Raw genomic sequence first — 18,740 nt, forward strand, 5'->3', positions numbered from 1 at the left:
TATGTGCCTGTCAAAATAAAAAAGATAAAGATAACAGGTGTAGAAAAAGGTTTAGGTTTAAATGAGGTGCTTATGGAGTATAAGGAAGGCAACAGAACACTTAAGAAATAAATCAGGAGGGCTAAAAGAAGGCATGAGGTTGTCTTAGCAGACATGGTGATGAAGAATCCTAAAGGATTCTATAGATATGTTATGAACACAAGGATTGCAAGGGACAAAATTGGTCCTTTTGAACATCAGAATGGTAATTCACGTGTGGAGCCAAACAGATGGGGGAGATCTTAAATGCATTTGTTTGCATCTGTATTTACTCAGGAGACAGACACAGAATCTATAGAAGTAAGGCAGGGGTGTCAAACTACTGGCCCGCGGGCCGCATTTGGCCAGTGGGACGATTTGGAGGAAAAAGGTATATTCACAACCATTAATTATGTATCAGTATGGCAACCATACAATAGGCGGCAATTAATCACCCGCTGTGCATAAGCACTTACCACCCTGCACTGAAGACCACTAGGACCCCACTTACGTCATCAGATACAGTACAAGCACACAGAGTACTCAGGTAAGTAACACCTGTAGCAAGGCTGAGACTGCTGCTGTGGTTCAAAATGCTTTCTAAGAAAAGAAAAGTTGACATCGAAGGTCGAATATTCAACGATAATTGGAAAGAGTGTTTTTTCTTCTGTGAGGTCAACTTCAAATCTGTGTGTCTGATGTGCTGTGAAAGAGTACAATATCAAACGACACTATGAGACGTCACATGGAGAAAAATATGACGAGTACGCAGGACCACACAAAACACAAAAGCTAAACGAGCTTGAAGCAGCTCTGAAAAAACAGCAATCAGTGTTCACCCAAAGCCGAGAGACTCATGATGGAGCTGTCAAGGCCAGATATATTATTGCCAACAAAACAGCTGCTGCATTGAAGCCATACTCAGAGGGGGAATTTATCAAAGCATGTGTGCTGGTGTGCCCTGAGAAGAGACAGGCTTTTGGTAATATCAGCTTGTCAAGAAATACTGTGGCAGAGAGAATCGGGGTCCTTGCAGGAGATTTGAACAGTCAACTAAAAGACAAAGAAGTCATTTATTGCCTTCTCTATTGCAATTGATGAGAGCACCAACGTGACTGATGTAGCTCAATTGGGAATATTTATTCGTGGTGTTGATGCATCTTTGACCATCACTGAGGAGTTTGTGGAGATGGTGCCCATGACAAACACCACAACGTTTTCTCCATCCTTGTCGAGGCCTTGGACAGATTGGGGGTGACTGGAGTCACGTTGTCAGCGCACCGTCCATGGTTGGGAAAAAGGCAGGTGTTGTTGCAAAACTCAGAGAGAAAGTTCAGACAGAGAATCCAGGTCAGGAATTCTGGAATTTTCATTGTATTATACACCAAGAGGTGCCATGTAGCAGGAGCTGAAAAAGGACTATGTCATGGATGTAGTAATCAAAACGCTTAATTTTATTAGAGCCAAGGGACTCAACCATCAGCAATTTGACACTCTTTTGTCCAAAAGTAATATTGGACACGGCCTACCCTACCACACTGAAGTTGGCTGGCTGAGTAGAGGGGTTGTGCTCAAACGTTTTTTTCAATTATGTGCAGAAATTGGACTATTCATGAACGAGAAAGGGAAGCCAGTGGCAGAGTTGGATGACCCAGACTGGCTTCATGATCTTGCATGTTTGGTGGATATAACAGAGCACTTAAATGTGCTTAATGTTAACATGCAAGGCCGCAACAAGCTTGTTATGGAATACTACGACAGCATTCATGCCTTTCAAATTAAATTAGGCCTGTGGGAGATGTAACTATCCTGGAGCAATCCAGTTCATTTCCCCTCTTTGCAGTCTGTGCATGTTGCTTATGGGAATAATGACAACATAGACAGGTACAAGGACAAAATATCATGGCTGAAAAGTGAGTTTCAGAGTCATTTCCAAGTCTGCACTCAGCTTAAGAAGGAATTCTCACTATTTTGCTTGCCATTTGCCATTGACGCAGCATCAGATGTGCCAGAGGAACTCCAAATGGAACTAATTGAAATTCAGTGTAACTCAGCTTTGAAATATAAGTTTGAGACTGTGGGTCTGGACTAATTCTATCAATACCTGGGACCGATGTGCCCCAAGATGACAGGCTTTGCCTCAAAGATCCTTTGCATGTTCGGGACAACATATCTCTATGAGCAGGCATTCTCCATAATGAACATTAACAAATCCAAACTGTGCTCGCAGCTGACACACAGACATCTAAATGACATTATGATGTCTGCCCAGAAACTAGTTCCTGATGTTGACAGGCTGGTTAAAGCCATGAGATGTCAGGTGTCTGGAAGCAGCAAGTGAAAAATGAGTGACACTGTTCTATGCACTGTGACATGTAAGCAAAATGCATTATGAAATATTGAGTGTCATAATATTGTGATTCATTCATTTTCTGACTATTATTGTAACTGTGATCACTTCAATAAAAATTAGAGGCTAACTGTGTTCATTGTCTGAGTTTGATTGCACCTAATAAAAAACAGGTGCAGTTGTGTAGCCTACATTTACGATTTGTTTCATTAGGTCTACATTTGTGTTTGCTAATGTTCGATTTCAAATGATTTATTAATGGCAAGGGTGTGGCTCCCAAAACAATCTTAGCCAAAATAGCATAGTTTTTTTTTCTCTCTCATCACAACTTTCTTGTAGCCTACGACTGTAAGTTAATACCAATCATAAAAATAATGCTCGCTAGGCAATCTTCTTCATAAGAAACAAAATTTGTAAAGTGAAACACTTCGTAGTTTTAGCAGAGACTGAGACACATGAGAGCAGGTTAAAAAAAAACAAAGGCAATGAAAGCTGTGGGAGCACGCGCGCATGCACAACAGATCATTAACAGATCATGCATTAAGTCACATTTTGCCCAATCCAGCCCGTGACCTAAAATGAGTTTGACACCCCTGAAGTAAGGCAAAATGGTATCAATTTCATGGACCCTATACCGATTATGGAGGAGGAAGTGTTTGCTGTTTTGAGGCAAATTAGGGTGGATAAATCCCCAGGGCCTGCCAAGGTGTTCAGTCCAGACCTGTAGGAGGCAAATGCAGAAATTGCCGAGGCCCTAGAAGAGATATTTAAATCATCCATGGTGACTGATGAGGTACTGGAGGATTGGAGGATAGCTAATGTTGTTCCACTGTTTAACAAAGACTCTGAACATAAACTCGAAAATTACAGGCCTGTTAGCCTACCATCAGTAATGGGGAAAATTACTGAAAAGTGTTCTAAGGAACCAGATATGAGTACTTGGATACACATAGACTGATGAAGGATAGTCAGCATGGCTTTGTGTGTGATAGCTAATACAGAGTTTTTTGAGGAAGTTACCTGGAAAGTTGATGTAGACAAAGCAGCATATGGACTTCAGCAAGACACTTGACAAGGTCCCACATGGGAGGTTGTTCAAAAAGGTTCAGTTGCTCAGCATTCAAGATAAGGTGGTAAATTGGATTGGACATTGGCTTTGTGGGAGACGCCAGAAAGTGATAGTAGATGGTTGCCTCTTCTGACTGGAGTCCTATGACTAGTGGAGTGCCGCAGGGATCAGTGCTGAGTCCGTTTTTGTTTCTCATCTATAGCAAAGATGTGGATGACAGTGGGGTTAACTGGATCAGCAAATTTGCATATGACATGAAATTTGGGGTTGTAGTGGATAGCAAGGAAGACTATCAGAGCTTACAGCGGGATCTGGACCAGCTGGAAAAATGGGCAGAAAAATAGCAGATGGAATTGAATGCAGACAAGCGTGAGTTGTTGCACTTCAGTAGGATCAAACAGAGTAGGTCTTGCATAGTGAACAAAAGGATCTGGGAATGCAGGTCATAATTCATGGGTCATGAAGATCGCTTTTGACACATTGGCCTTCATAAATCGAAGTATTGATTGCAGATGTTATGTTGAAGTTGGTGAGGCCTGATTTGGAGTATTGTGTCCCGTTGTAGTCACCGGCAAGAAACTACAGGAAAGATGTAAATAAGGCTGAAAGAGTACACAGAAAATTTACAAGGATGTTGCTGGGTCTGGAGTTATGTGGAAAGATTGAATAGGTTAGGACTTTATTCCTTGGAATGTAGAAGGTTGAGAGGAGATTCGATGTATACAAATTTATGAGGGGTATAGAAAAGGTAAATTCAAGCTGGCTTTTCCCACTGAGGTTGGGTGGGACTACAACTAGACACCATGGTTAAGGGTGAAAGATGAAAAGTCTAAGGGGAACATGAGAGGAATCTTCCTCACTCAGAGAGGGCCATGAGAGTGTGGAATGACCTGCCAGCACAGATGGTGCATGCGAGCTCAATTTCAACGTTTAACAGAAGTTATTCATGGATGATAGGGTGTGGAAGGCTGTGGTCCTGGTGCAGATCAATGGGATTAGGTATTTTAAATTCATAATATTTGGAAACCGTGTACCAAACTCATAGAGTAAACTTAGAATAAATGATGTTGAAATTGATAAGGTATCTGAAACAAAATTTTTAGCCTGGTAATACATTATATATTAAGCTGGAAACCACATATAAATTATGTCAAAGCAAAAATGTCAAAATCTATTGCAATACTGTACAAAGCACAAGATTCCTTAAATCAGGAATCTTTGTATAAATTATACTGCTCACTTATATTCCCATACATGACTTACTGTGTAGAGGTATGGGGAAATACATACAAAACAAAAACAAGCTCAATTTTTCTACTCCAAAAGAAAGCCATACAAATTGTAAATAAGACAAATTATTATAAGCCAACCAATCCATTATTTATTCAACTAAATACTTTAAAATTCAGAGATTTTGTAGATTTTTAAATAATACAGATTATGTATAAAGTAAAAATGGACAGTTACCACAAAGTATCCAAAAGTTGTTTAAAACGAGAGAAAGTCAACATGATTTGAGAGGAACACGTATATTTCAAAAACAAAAGATAAGAACAAATGTAAAAAATCATTGTATTTCAGTCAGAGGGGTGAATCTATGGAACAGTTGTAGTGAGAATTTAAAAATGCACCGCACTTAAGTTTTAAAAATTATTTAATAAACAAATATAAAATACATGATACAAATTGAATGGGAGTAATGTAAATAAATTGGATTTTGTGTTAAAAGATTATGAAATTTTTTGGTTTTCATGTGATGATTGACACCAAATATGTTTTGTATAAGTAGGAGGGGTAGGCGTAATAAGCTGTAGCTTCAACCTACTCCCTTTCGGTCTGTTTTAAAGATTTTTATTATTTAATTTTGTCTTATGAAATCATCGTTGAAAATTATGCTTCTGTTATGTTTGTATTGACCTAAATAAAATTTCATTCATTCATTCAAAAAAAGGGTCTGTTTCTGTGCTGTACTTTTCTATGACTCTAGAATTGTACCATTCTCAGTTCCATTCACAGCTACTTGGCAAGTGAAGCAGTCAAACATTCCCACTGCTGTCTGTAAGGTGTTTCTAAGTTCTTCCTGTGACCAAATGGGTTTCCTCCAGGCGCTTCAGTTTCTTCTTGCATTCTGAAGGTGTATGGTTTAGGGCTAGTAAGTAGTGTGCAGACTATGTTGACGCTGAACAGAGATGGAAAAGCTGGTGGTCACTTTCATAAAACATAGAACACTACAATATTGTGCTGATCTTTGCACCTATTCCAAGATCAATCTAACCTTCCTGCCCACCTAGCCCTCTATTATTCTATCATCCATGTACATTTCTAAGAGTTTTTTAAATACCTCTTGTGTGGTGTTTCTACCAGCACTCCTAGCAGGGTATTCCATGCACAGAGTAAAAAAAAAATTATCTCAGGCATCCCCCTGTACTTTCCTCCGATCACCTTAAAATGATGACCCTTTGTATTAATGTTCCCTTTACAACCCTATCTAACTGTGATGCCACTTTCAAGGATTTGTGGATCTGTATTCCCAGATCCCTCTAACCTATCACATTCACCATGCAATTCAACAGCACTCTTCAGTGCCTTACCTTTCACTGTGCATTGAGAAGGTTCTGACCAGCAGCATCACTGTCTGGTAAGGGAATTTGAAGGCATCTGACTGCAAGACCCTCCAAAGGATTGTGAGGACTGCTGCAAGGATCATTGGGGTCTCTCTTCCACCCTTCTGAGAAATTTATCAAGAGTGCTTTGTATGCAGGCCCTTAGGATCCCTCCCATCTGTCCTGCAATCTGTTTGACCCCTCTACGTCAGGCAGGAGGCACCATAGCATTAAGACAAAGACTGTTAGGATGAGAAACAGCTCTTCCCCAGCCCAAAGATTACTGAACTCCCTGCCACTACCACGGTTTCATCACGTATGAAGTGCCAGTGGCACTTTTTAACTCGTGTTGTAAATAAAGCTTATGCTAAACGTCAATCACCAACCTCCACGTCTAGCACATAATTCTCCGCAACTTCTGCCATCTCCAATGAGCACATCCCACCACCAAGCACATCTTTCTCTCGCGCCCTCTCCAGCTTTCTACAGGGATCGCTCCCTACACATCTTCCTTGTCCATTTGTCCCTCCCCCTTGATCTCCCTCCTGCCACTTATTCTTGCAAGCAGAACCTGCCCCTACCCCACATCCCTCACTACCATTCAGGGCCCCAACCAGTCCTTCCAAGTGAGGTGGCGCTTCACCTGTGAGTCTTTTGGGGTCGTATACTATGTTCAGTGCTCCCGATGTGGCTTCTATTGTTGAGACCCAACATAGATTGGGAGACTGCTTCGCCAAGCACCTACACTCCATCTGCCAGAAACAGCAGGATCTCCCAGCAGCCCCCATTTTAATTCCACTTACCATTCCTATTCTGAAATGTCAATCCATGGCCTCCTCTACTGTTGCGATAAAGCCACACTCAGGTTGGAGGAGCAACACCTTATATTCCTTCTGGGTAGCCTCCAACCTGATGGTTTGAACGTCAATTTCTCAAGCTTCAGTAATAGTTCCCCCCCCCCCCCCACCTTCACCATTCCCATCCCCTTTTCCCTCTCTCATTTTGTATTCTCATCTGCCCATTACTTCCTCTGGTGCTCCTCCCCCTTTTCTTTCTTCAATGGCCTTCTGTCCTCGCCTATTAGACTCCCCCTTCTCCAGCCCTGTATCTCTTTCACCAACCAACTTCCCAGCTTTTTACTTCACCCCTCGCCCTCCCGGTTTCACCTATTACTTTGTGTTTCTCCCTCCCCTCCCCCTACCTTTTAACTCTGTTCCTCATCTGTCTCCACTTCTGTTGAACGGTCTCGGCAGTACTCTTTTCCATAGATGCTGCCTGGCCTGTTGTGTTCCTCCAGCATTTTGTGTATGTTGCGTCAATCTTCTGGAATATATTTTATTATTTGTTCATTTATTTGTGGTTAATGTCACCTTATGTGTTGTGTGTAGGTTATATGCACTGTGTTGTGCACCTTGGTCTACAAGCATGCTGTTTTGTTTGGTGTTGTATGTGTCTGTGGTTGAATGACAATAAACCTGAACTTGAACTTGGAGGTGATTGGAGGAAAGTGTAGGGTAATGTCAGATAGGTGTTTTTTTTTTACACAGAATCTGCTGGGTGAGTGGGACACATTACCAGGGTAGGTGGTATAGGCAGAAAGATACATTAGGGATATTTTCAGAAACTACATGTCTGATAGAAAAATAGAGGGCTATGTCGGAAGGAACCATTTAGACACTAACAGCTAGCTTAGTAGCAGAATGCAGGATATTGCCAAGGTAGATGATCTAAGACCCTGGTAAAATGTAAAGGATACAGTGACTTGGAATGATGAGCAATACAAATCTTGGGTCATTAAGAGAGGTACCTGACCACAAATAAGAAATTTTTATATTCCAAATAAGAATAAATTTTCAAATGGAAGAAGGACAGTGAAGTCAGAGTCAAAGTAAAAGCAAAAGAGAGGGCATACATTGCAAATATTATTCCGCTATTTAAGAAGGGTGGGAGGCAGCAGAAAGGAAACTATAGACCTGTTAGCCTGACATCAGTGGTTGGGAAGTTGTTGGAATTGATTGTTAAGAATGAGATTACAGAGCACCTGGAGGCACATGAGAAAATAGGCCAAAGCCAGCATGGTTTCCTGAAAGGAAAATCCTGCCTGACTAACCTACTGCAATTTTTGGAGGAAATTGCAAGCAGGGTTGGCAAAGGACATGTAGTAGATGTGTTGTACTTGGATTTTCAGAAGGCCTTTGACAAGGTGCCACACATGAGGCTGCCTAGCAAGATAAGAGCCCATGGAATTACAGGGAAGATACTAGCGTGGGTGAAACTTTGGCTGATTGACAGAAAACAAAGTGGGAATAAAGGGATCATTTTCTGGCTGACTACCAGTTACCAGTGGTGTTCCATGGGGATCGGTGTTGGGACTGCTGCTTTTTACAATGTACGTCAGTGGTTTGGACTATGGGATTAATGGATTTGTGGCTAAGTTTGCTGATGATACAAAGAAAGGTGGAGGAGTGGGTAGTGTTGAGGAAATAGAGAGCCTGCAGAGAGACTTAGATAGTTTAGGGGAATGGCAAAGAAGTGGCAAATGAAATACAATGCCCATGCACTTTGGTGGAAGAAATAAACAGGCAGACTATTATTCAGATAGGGCGAGAATTCAAAATGCAGAGATGCAAAGGGAATTGGGAGTCCTTGTGCAGGATACCCTAAAGGTTAACCTCCAGGTTGAGTTGGTGGTGCAGAAGGTGAATGCAATGTTGGCATTCATTTCTAGGGGTATAGAATATAAGAGCAGGGATGTGATGTTGAGGCTCTATAAGTCAGTCGTGAGACCACACTTGGAGTATTGTGTGCAGTTTTGGGCTCCTTATTTTAGAAAGGATATATTGACATTGGTGAGGGTTCAGAGAAGATTCACGAGAATGATTCCAGGAATGAAAGGGTTACTTTATGATGAATGCCTGGCAGCTCTTGGGCTATATTCCTTGGAGTTCAGGAGAATGAGGAGGGATCTCATTGAAACATTTTGAATGTTAAAAGGCCTGAACAGATTAGATATGGCAAAGTTATTTTCTGTGGTAGGGGAGTCTAGGACAAGAGGGCGTGACCTCAGGATTGAAGGATGTCCATTTAGAACAGAGATACAGAGAAATTACTTTAGTCAGAGGGTGATAAATCTGTGGAACTTGTTGCCACGAGCGGCTGTGGAGGCCAAGTCATTGGGTGTATTTAAGGCAGAAATAGATAGGTTCTTGATTAGCCAGGGCATCAAAGGGTATGGGAAAAAGGCATGGAAGTGGGGATGACTGAAAGAATTGGATCAGCCCATGATTGAATGGCAGAGCAGACTTGATGGGCTGAATGGCCTACTTCTGCTCCTACATCTTATGGTCAAAGCATCTTATTGATTTAAAGGATATCAGATCACTTTGATTACAAAAATGGAGGTCTAATCTAAAACTCAATTTTAAAGTTCTTATCCATGTTTTTTTATCCTTTCATGGCCTCAGCCTTTCCCTTTACCATACTGCAGCCTTCCAAAGTCTGGATTAATATTAATAGCATCTCCATTGCCAGGCCATGGAGCTGTGGAATATCTCACACCCTCTCTCTCTCTCACTCTCACCCTGTTCTCTCTGTTCTAAGGTGTGTCAAACTGCTTTTGATTCAGCTTTTTGTGATCCATCCTTGGGTTCTTCGTGTGACTTAGTACATGATTGTGTTGGCGCATGGCCAAGTGGTTAAGGCATTCGTCTAGTGATCTGAAGGTCACTAGTTCAAGCTTGGCTGAGGCTGCGTGTGTGTCCTTGAGCAAGGCACTTAACCACACATTGCTCTGTGTCAACACTGGTACCAAACTGTATGGGTCCTAATGCCCTTCCCTTGGAAAACGTTGGTGGCTTGGAGAGGGGAGACTTGCAGCTTGGGCAACTGCCAGTCTTCCATTAAAAAAAACCTTGCCCAGGCTTGCGCCCTGGAAACTTTCCAAGGCACAAATCCATGGTCTGTTGAGGCTAACGGAGGCCTACATCACAGACATTCCCAATTTTGTTTGATAATACATACCGAGAATGAAAGGGTTAATGTATGTAGAGTGCCTGTACTCATTGGAATTTAGAAAATGACAGGAGAATCTCGTTGAAACCTATTGAAACCATTCTATTGAATGGCCTAGATAGAGTGGACATGGAGAAGATGCCTCTTATAATAGGGGGAGTCTAGGACCTGAAGGCACAGCCTCAGAATATGAGGACATCCCTTTCAAACAAAGATAAGGAATTTATGAAATAAATTACCACAGACAGCTGTGGAGCCAAGTCATTGGGTATATTTAAAGCAGAGCTTGATCAGTTTTTGATTAGTAACGGTGTAAAAGGTTACAGGGAAGAAGGTAGGAGAATGTTGTTGAGTAGGATAATAAATTAGCCATGGTGGAATGATGGAGCAAATTCAATGGATGAATGGCCTAATTCTGTTACTAAATTTTATAGTGTTTTATGGTTTTAAAGTGGTTACATAAATTGAATTTGGGGGTAAGAGTGGAAGTCAGAGCCCATTTTGGGAGTTTTCATCCATCACTGGAATTCTGTCTATGCCTCTCTGGTTTGATAGTACTGATATTTTTATGTTTGCTTCTGATTATCACAAGGAAAGTCAGTCTGTAATCTCAAAATGTTACTCTTACCCCACCTGCACCTATTATTTTTTCTTCACCATGAATTGCATACAGGTGAACCAAAAATTAGGCTTTATATCCACCACAGGAATGAAGATGCACTTCACTGCTGTTGGATCTGCAGATGATATTGTCCAGAAAGCGCTTTGGAAGTTGAGAATGTGGCGTAAACCTTGTGGTTACAGCCATTTTATTAGGTGTTCATATGAAGAAATAATAGTAACCAACTCACTATTGAAAGAAGAAAAAAAGAAAGAAGATAAAGAAAAGAAGAAAGAACAAAGAAGTCATATACTGAAAACTAGGCAAGCTAAACAGATAAGGAAATTCCTTTGATGAGATCAAACTATAAGACATTGTATGGTGTGACACAAACTGCAGACAAAGAAACTACCAGAAAATACAGAGCCAACTATACTATAAATTAGTAATCACTGCCTCGGAAGGCAGTGGAGGCCAATTCTCTGGATGCTTTTAAGAAGGAGCTAGATAGGTATCTTATGGATAGGGGAATCAAGGGATGTGGGGACAAGGCAGGAACCGGGTATTGATAGTAGATGATCAGCCATGATCTCAGAATGGCAGTGCAGGTTCAAAGGGCCGAATAGTCTTCTTCCGCACCTATTGTCTATTGTCTAAATTACTGAAAATCCACTGAACATTTGCAAGGAAATGTGATTATACAAATATATAAATTAGCATAAAGAAAATTGAACTACAAGAAAATTTGGATTGTAATCCAACATGAACCTAGATAATATAACCATATAACAATTACAGCACGGAAACAGGCCATCTCGGCCCTTCTATTCTGTGCCAAACACTTACTGTCACCTAATCCCACTGACCCGCACTCAGCCCATAACCCTCCAGTGAAACCCAATGAATCAATGAATGCAAGGTAAGCTTGTCTAGGAGATTTACAATGATGTTGCCTGGATTGGGGAGCAAGCCTTATGAGAATAGGTTGAGTGAGTTTGGCCTTTTCTCCTTGGAGCAATGGCGGATGAGAAGTGACCTGATCAAGGCATTGATCATGTGGATAGCCAGAGGCCTTTTCCCCAAGGCTGAAATGGCTAATACAAGGGGGCATAGTTTTAAGGTGCTTGGAAGTAGCTACAAGGGGGATACCAGAGGTAAGTTTTTCACACATTGAGTGGTGGATGCGTGGTTTAGACTGCTAGCAACAATGATAGAGGCGAATACAATAGACTTTTAATAAATTCTTAGGTACATGGAGCTTAGAAAATTAGAGGGCTATGTGGTATGGAAATTCTAGGCTGTTTCTAGAGTAGGTTACATGGTCGGCACAACCTTGTGGGCCAAAGGGCCTGTAATGTGCTGCAGATTTCTATGTTTCTAAAGCTCTTCTGCTGGTTTGTACAGCTCACTTACTGGCCAGCGTAATCTTCCACTCCACTAGCTGTATCTCCGTACCCTCTTTTAAAACCCTTCTTAAAATGATCAGACTTTTGCTATCCTAATTTTTCACCTTTCCTCACTCGAGTACCATTTTGTCCAATAACGCTAGTTCAGATTTTACATTCAATAATATCAAAGCCAGTGACACTCTATTGAAAGCAGCTACAATTAATCTGGGTTAATGGAAGTACCACTGTTCCATAAATAGAATGTACTACTTTTACTAAGGATTAGAAAGATCTTTGTTTTGAAACCTCTGAAAGGGACCCATTTTTAATCCTCCTTCTGTTACAGGTGGCTAGTTATTGCGGTTGGTCTGATTCGAGCTGGGCTGGCCCGGGGCACCTATCACGGTCTCTACTATTCCATTGAAAAACCGCTGAAGTTCTTCCAAACAGGAGCACTGCTGGAGGTGGGTGATTGCAGAAAGTCCCTTTTATGTGCTGAGGCTCTTTTCTGGCAATGGATTCCTAATCCCACGTTTTTGGTTCTATGGGCTCCTGGTAGGCATTGAGTTTGAATTCTGTAAACTGTGGTCAGACCATAGATAGTGAGGATACAGTTTGGCACATTGAGGGGAGATGGCTTTGACAAAAGCTGGGAGTGATTGTTCTTTTGCATGTGGGTGTGATAAACAGTGGTCACATTTACTGCCTTTAAACTGAATGACTGATTGTTCAGGCTATATAACTAATTGTTAGCCCATTTTATAGGGTCATTCAGAGCTAGACACACTGTTGAGAGGTTAAAGTCACCTATAAGCTAGTCTGGTTAAGATTAACCAGTCAAGTTTTTAAACAACATTTTGGTAGTTTTGTGATCATTTGTGCTCGTGTTTTTATTTAAATAACTGGATTTAAATTCATTAGTTGCTGTGATGGGATTTGAACTTATTTCTCTGGATTGTTGGTTCAGGCCATTTGTTTGCTGACCTGGTAACTTGTGCATTACTATTCCAACCCTTATCTATCTTTAGCCAGAGGATGGTGAATCTGTGGAATTCATTGCTACAGACTGGAGGCTAAGTCATTGGGTATATTCAAAGCAGAGGTTGATAGGTTAAGGGCATCAAAGGTTACGGGGCCAGATTCACTGGGCCAAATGGCCTAATTCTGCTCCCATGTCTTGTGCTCTTATGGCTTTATCTTTGAGTCTTCTAAGCGCATGAAAGATTACTGAGCCTTGTGGACCAGCGCAGGATCTCTCAGTAGCACATGTGCTGTATTGATACCTTGCCAGATGTTGATTCCTGTTGAGCCTTTGGATTAATACTGTGTATGGTACTCTGTCACTGACTGCATCTCAAAGCTATAAAAGAGACATACATCTTCAGATTCATCCACCTTGTTTATTATTTTTCTGTCCTTCCACTTTACCAACACAATTGTTTTCATAATCTATTATTCAGCTGTATCGAGAAGGTTGAAAATGTTGTGGATAGTGTAGAAACTTGTCGTAGGTGACAAGGAGACATGAACAGTATGCAGAGCTGGGCAGAGAAATGGCAGATGGAGTTCAATCCAGAAAAGTTTGAAGTAATATGCATTGGAAGATTGAATTTGAAGGCAAAGTACAAGGCTAATAGCAAGATTCTTAGTAGTGTTCCAAAACAAAGGGAGTCCAAGTCCATAGATCCCTTAAAGATGTTGCACAAGTTGATAGGCTGGTTAAGAAGGTGTATGGTGTGTTATCTTTCATTAGTTAGGTGATGAGTTCAAGAACCACGTGATAATGTTGCAGCACCAATAACTTTGGTTCGACCACACTTGGAGTATTGTGTTCATTTCTGGTCGGAAGGATGGGGAAGCTTACAGAGGACATTTACCAGAATGCTGCTTAGATCAGAGAACCTATCTTATGAAGAAAGGTTCAGTATGCTAGGAGCTAAGGAGAATGAAAGGTGACTTGTTAGAGGTGTATAATATTATAAGAGACACAGATAGCATGGATAACTAGCAACATTTTCCCGGCGTGACAATGGCTAATAGCAGAGTACGTCTGTTTAAGATGTTGGGGGAAAAAGTTTAAGGAAGATGTTAGAGATAATTTTGTTTACTCAGAGTGGTAAGTGCCTAAAAAGCACTACCTGGTGTGGTGGGAGAGGTTGATACATTTAGGAGACTCCTAGATAGACACATGCATGAAAGAAAAATGGAGGGTTGTGGGGTATGTAGGAGGGAAGGGTTAGATTGATTGTGGAGTAGGTTAAAAAGTCAGCACAAGATCTTGGACTGAAGTGCTTATATTCTATCATACATTCAGAACATGTCATTTTCTACTTGAAAGAAGTGGACTTTCATCTACACTTCTCTCTCCCTCAGTAAAGCACCCAACATAATCAACGTCTTCACCCAACCCAGATATTCTCTCTTCTCTGATGATAGGTTTCGGCCCGAAATATCAACAATGCTTCTCCCTACAGATGCTGCCTGACCTGCTGTGTTCCACCAGCATTTTGTGTATGTTGTTTGAATTTCCAGCATCTGCAGATTAACTGGTGTTTATTTTCTCTTCTCTCCCTGCTTCTGTTGGGGATTCAAAACCTTGCTTCACAGCACTCAAGGACAGCTTCTGTCTCAAATGTTCCCTAGTACATCATCATAATCTAGATTGTTATGGCTTTACACTTTATTATCTGTCTGCATTACCTTTTCTCTATTGCTTTTTTTAATATAATGTTTTTTATTATAACACTTTATTCACAGTGTTGTTGTTACTTTCCTTCTACTACCTCAGTCCACTGATCTAATGAAATTATTTATACAGGAGGCATGCAAAACAGTTTTTCACTGTGCCTCAGTATATATCACAACAATAAGCCAATTTACCAATTCAAAGTTCAAAGTTTTTTAATCAAAGAATGTATGTCATCATATACTACCTTGAGATTCTTTTTCTTGCAGGCATTCACAATAGAACAAAGAAATATAATAGAATCAATATAAAAAAATACACAGAAAGACTGAGTAACAACCAATGTGTAAAAGGCAATATGTACAAATACAAAAATAAATAAGTACATCAATAATTACAAAGAACATGAGTTGTAGATTTCTTGAAGGTGAATCCATAGGTTGTGCAATCAGTTCAGTGTTGAGTTGAGTGAAGTTATCCATGCTGGTACAGGAGCCTGATTGTTGAAGACTCTTCCATTCTTTGGCATTGGTGTTTCTATACCAGTCCGTGATGCAACCTGTCAGTATACTCTCCACTATGCATCTATAGAAGTTCGTTAAAGTTTTAGGTGACATACCAAAGCTGCGCAAACGTCTAAAAAAAATTGATATGCTGCCATCCTTCTTTGTAATTACACTCCTGTGCTGAAAATCCTCTGAAATGACAGCACTGAGGAATTTAAAGGTACTGACCTTCTCCATCTCCAATTCGCTGACTTATGGACCTCGACCAGTTTCTTACACCTATAGTTAATAATCAGCTCTTTGGTTTTGCTGACATTGAGTGAGAGGTTGTTGTTGTGACACCATTCAACTAGAGTTTTAATCTCCTTCCTATAGCATATGCTGATTCATCACCACTTTTGATTTGGCCAACAAGTGATGTCATCAGCAAACTTACGTATGGCATTGAAGCTGTACCTATCCTCACAATCATAAATATAAAGAGACTCATGCAGGGGACAAAGCACACAGTCTTGTGGCACACCTGTGGTAATGATGATTGTGGAGGTAATGTTGCCAATCCAAACTGACTGGGGTCAGCAAGTGAGAAAATCGAGGATCCAGTTGCACAAAGAGGTATCAAAGCTTAGGCCTTGGAATTTATTGATTCGTTTTGAGGGGATGAGAGTGTTGAATGCAGAGTTGTAGTCAATGAACAGCAACCTGATATAAGCATCTTCACTGTCCAGATGTTCCAAAGCTGTGTGAAGAGCCAGATATAATTCAGACCTCTTCTGGGGCAGGTGGGACCTATACAAAAGGAACGGGTTGCACTTGAATCCACCGGGAACCAATATTTTTGCAGGCAGGTTTATTAGAGCTATGGGGAGTGGTTTAAACCAATATGGCAGGGGGGTGGGAACCAGTAAGATAGAACTGAGGATGAACCAGCAGGTTTACTTTGACTTACAATGGCTTACATGACTGTAAGGAAGGACAAGCCAATGATTAGGTACAAATGCAGACAGAGCAAAGAGTTAAATTGTACCACAGAGTCAAAATACAAAAGGGTGAAGAATGCAGGACTGAGGGTGCTGTATTTAAATGCATGTAGCATTTGGAATAAGGTGGACAAACTAGTGGCGCAATTAGAGATTGGTTGGTATGACGTGGGCATCAATGAGTCGTGGCTGAACTTCAAAGGACAGGCAGGAAGGCATAGGTGGTGAGGTGGCTCTGTTACTAAGAGATGGAATTACATCCTTAGAGAGAGGTGATATAGGGTCAGAGAATGTTGAATCTTTGTGGATGGAGTTAAGAAACTGCAAGGATAAAAAAAACATTAGGGGAATCATATGTAGACCTCCAAATAGTAGCCAAGATGTGGGGCTGAGATTGCAAAGGGAGCTGGAAAAGACACATAATAAAGGTAGTGTCACAATTGTAATGGGGGACTTCAATATACAAGGGGATTGGGAACATCAAGTTGGTGTCGGATCGCAAGAGAGAGAATTTGATGAAGGTCAATGAGATTGCTTTTTAGAGCAGCTTGTGCTTGAGCCTACTTGGGGAAAGGCTGCTTTAGATTGAGTGCTGTGTAATAACCCAGATCTTGTAAGGGAGCTTAATGTAAAGGAGCCCTTAGGAAGCAGTGATCATAATATGATTGAATTCATACTGCAATTTGAGAGGGAGAAGTATAAGTCACATGTATCAGTATTGTGATGGAATAAAGGGAATGAGAGAGGATCTTGCCCAGGTGGATTGGAGGAGGATACTGGCAGAGGTGATGGTAGAACGGACGTGGCTGAAGTTTCTGGGAATAGTTCACAAGGCACAGTATAGATATGTCCTACAGAAGAAGTTGTTCTCAAATGGCAAAGGTAGGCAACCAAGGCTGACAAGGGAAGTTAAGGACTGCATAAAAGCCAAAGGAAGGGCATATAATGTAGCAAAAATTAGTGGGATGTTGGATGATTGGGAAGCTTTTAAAATCCAACAAAAGGCAACTAAAAAAGCTATAAGAAGGGAAAAGGTTAAATATGATGGCAAACTAGCCAATAATGTAAGGCAGGTTATCAAAAGTTTTCTCAGTTTTATAAAGAATAAAAGGGAGATCAGAGATGATATTGGACCACTGGAAAATGATGCTGGTGAGGTAGACAAGGCAAATTGAAAGGTCTTAAGGTGGATAAGTCACCTGGACCAGATGGACTACACCCCAGAGTCTTGAAGGAGGTTCTGAAGAGATAATGGATGTATTGGCCATTATCTTTTAAAAATCACTTGATTCAGGCATAGTCCTAGATGACTGGAAGATTGTAAATGTAACTCCACCCTTTAAGAAGGGAGGAAAGCAAAAGAAAGGAAATGTTATTCCAGTTAGCCTAACCTCAGTGGCTGGGAAATGTTGGAGTCTCTTATTAAGGATGAGGTTTCAGGGTACTTGGAGACTAATAATAAAATAAGTCAAAGTCAGTATGTTTTCTGTAAAGGGAAATCTTGCCTGACAAATCTGTTAAAGAGTTCTTTGAGGAAATAACAAGCAGGGCGGACAAAGGAGAAAGACTGGATTTACTTGGATTTTCAGAGGGCACTTGATATGGTGTCACACATGGGGCTGCTTAACAAGATAAAATTTTATGGCGTTAGAGGAAAGGTACTGTCATGGATGGAGGCTGACAGGCAGGAGGCAGTGAGTGGGAATAAAAGGGGACTTTTCTGGTCGGTTGTCAGTGACTAGTGGTGTTCTTTGGGGTCAGTATTGGGACCCCATACTTCTCACATTGTTTATCAATGATTTGGATAATGGGATTGATGGTTTTGTGGCAAAGTTTGTGGATGATACAGAGATAGGTGGAGGAGTAGGTAGTGCTGAGGAAACAATGTGATTGCAGCAGGACTCAGACAAATTGGAAAAATCAGCAAAAAAGGCAGTTGGAATACAGTGTTGGGAAATGTATGATAACGCATTTTGGTAAAAGGTACAATGGTGCAGAGTATTAACTAAATGGGGAAAAGGTTCAACCAAGAGGTGCAGAGGGACTGAGGAGTTCTCATGCAAGACTCCCAGAAGGTTAATTTACAGGTTGAGTTTGTGGTAAAGAAGACAAATGCATTTATTTCAAGGGGAGTAGAATATAAAAGTAAGGAGATGATGCTGAGCCTTTATAAGACACTAGTCAGACCGCACTTAATTTATTGTCAACAGTTTTGGGTCTCATATCTCAGAAAGGATGTGTTGTCATTGGAGGTTCATGAGGATGGTTCTGGGAATGAAAGGGGTTAATATAGGAGGAGCGTTTGGCAGCTTTGCACCTGTATTCATTGGAATTTAGGAAAATGCATTGGAACCTAATAATGGTGAAAGGACTAGACAGGGTGGATGTGGAGAGGAAGTGGAGGTATCCAGAACTGCAGGGCACAGCCTCAAAATTGAGGGGTGACCTTTTAGGACAGAAGTAAGGAGGATTTTTTTTAGCCAGAGAGTAGTGAATCTGGAATGCTCTGCCACAGACTGAAATGAGGC

General features: G+C 41.0%; 1 protein-coding gene across 3 annotated transcripts in view; it reads left to right on the forward strand.

The window, feature by feature from the left end:
• The window catches only part of hacd2 (3-hydroxyacyl-CoA dehydratase 2), a 71,879-nt gene that overhangs the window by 8,324 nt on the left and 44,815 nt on the right, over positions 1 to 18,740 (forward strand). For all 3 annotated transcript variants that reach the window (XM_059967662.1, XM_059967663.1, XM_059967664.1), the window contains exon 2: positions 12,387 to 12,504. In XM_059967662.1, the coding sequence (XP_059823645.1) occupies positions 12,387 to 12,504 (118 nt within the window). The remainder of the gene's footprint in view (positions 1 to 12,386; positions 12,505 to 18,740) is intronic.

This window comes from Hypanus sabinus, chromosome 4 (genome assembly GCF_030144855.1).
Source record: "Hypanus sabinus isolate sHypSab1 chromosome 4, sHypSab1.hap1, whole genome shotgun sequence".
Classification (NCBI taxonomy): domain Eukaryota; kingdom Metazoa; phylum Chordata; class Chondrichthyes; order Myliobatiformes; family Dasyatidae; genus Hypanus; species Hypanus sabinus.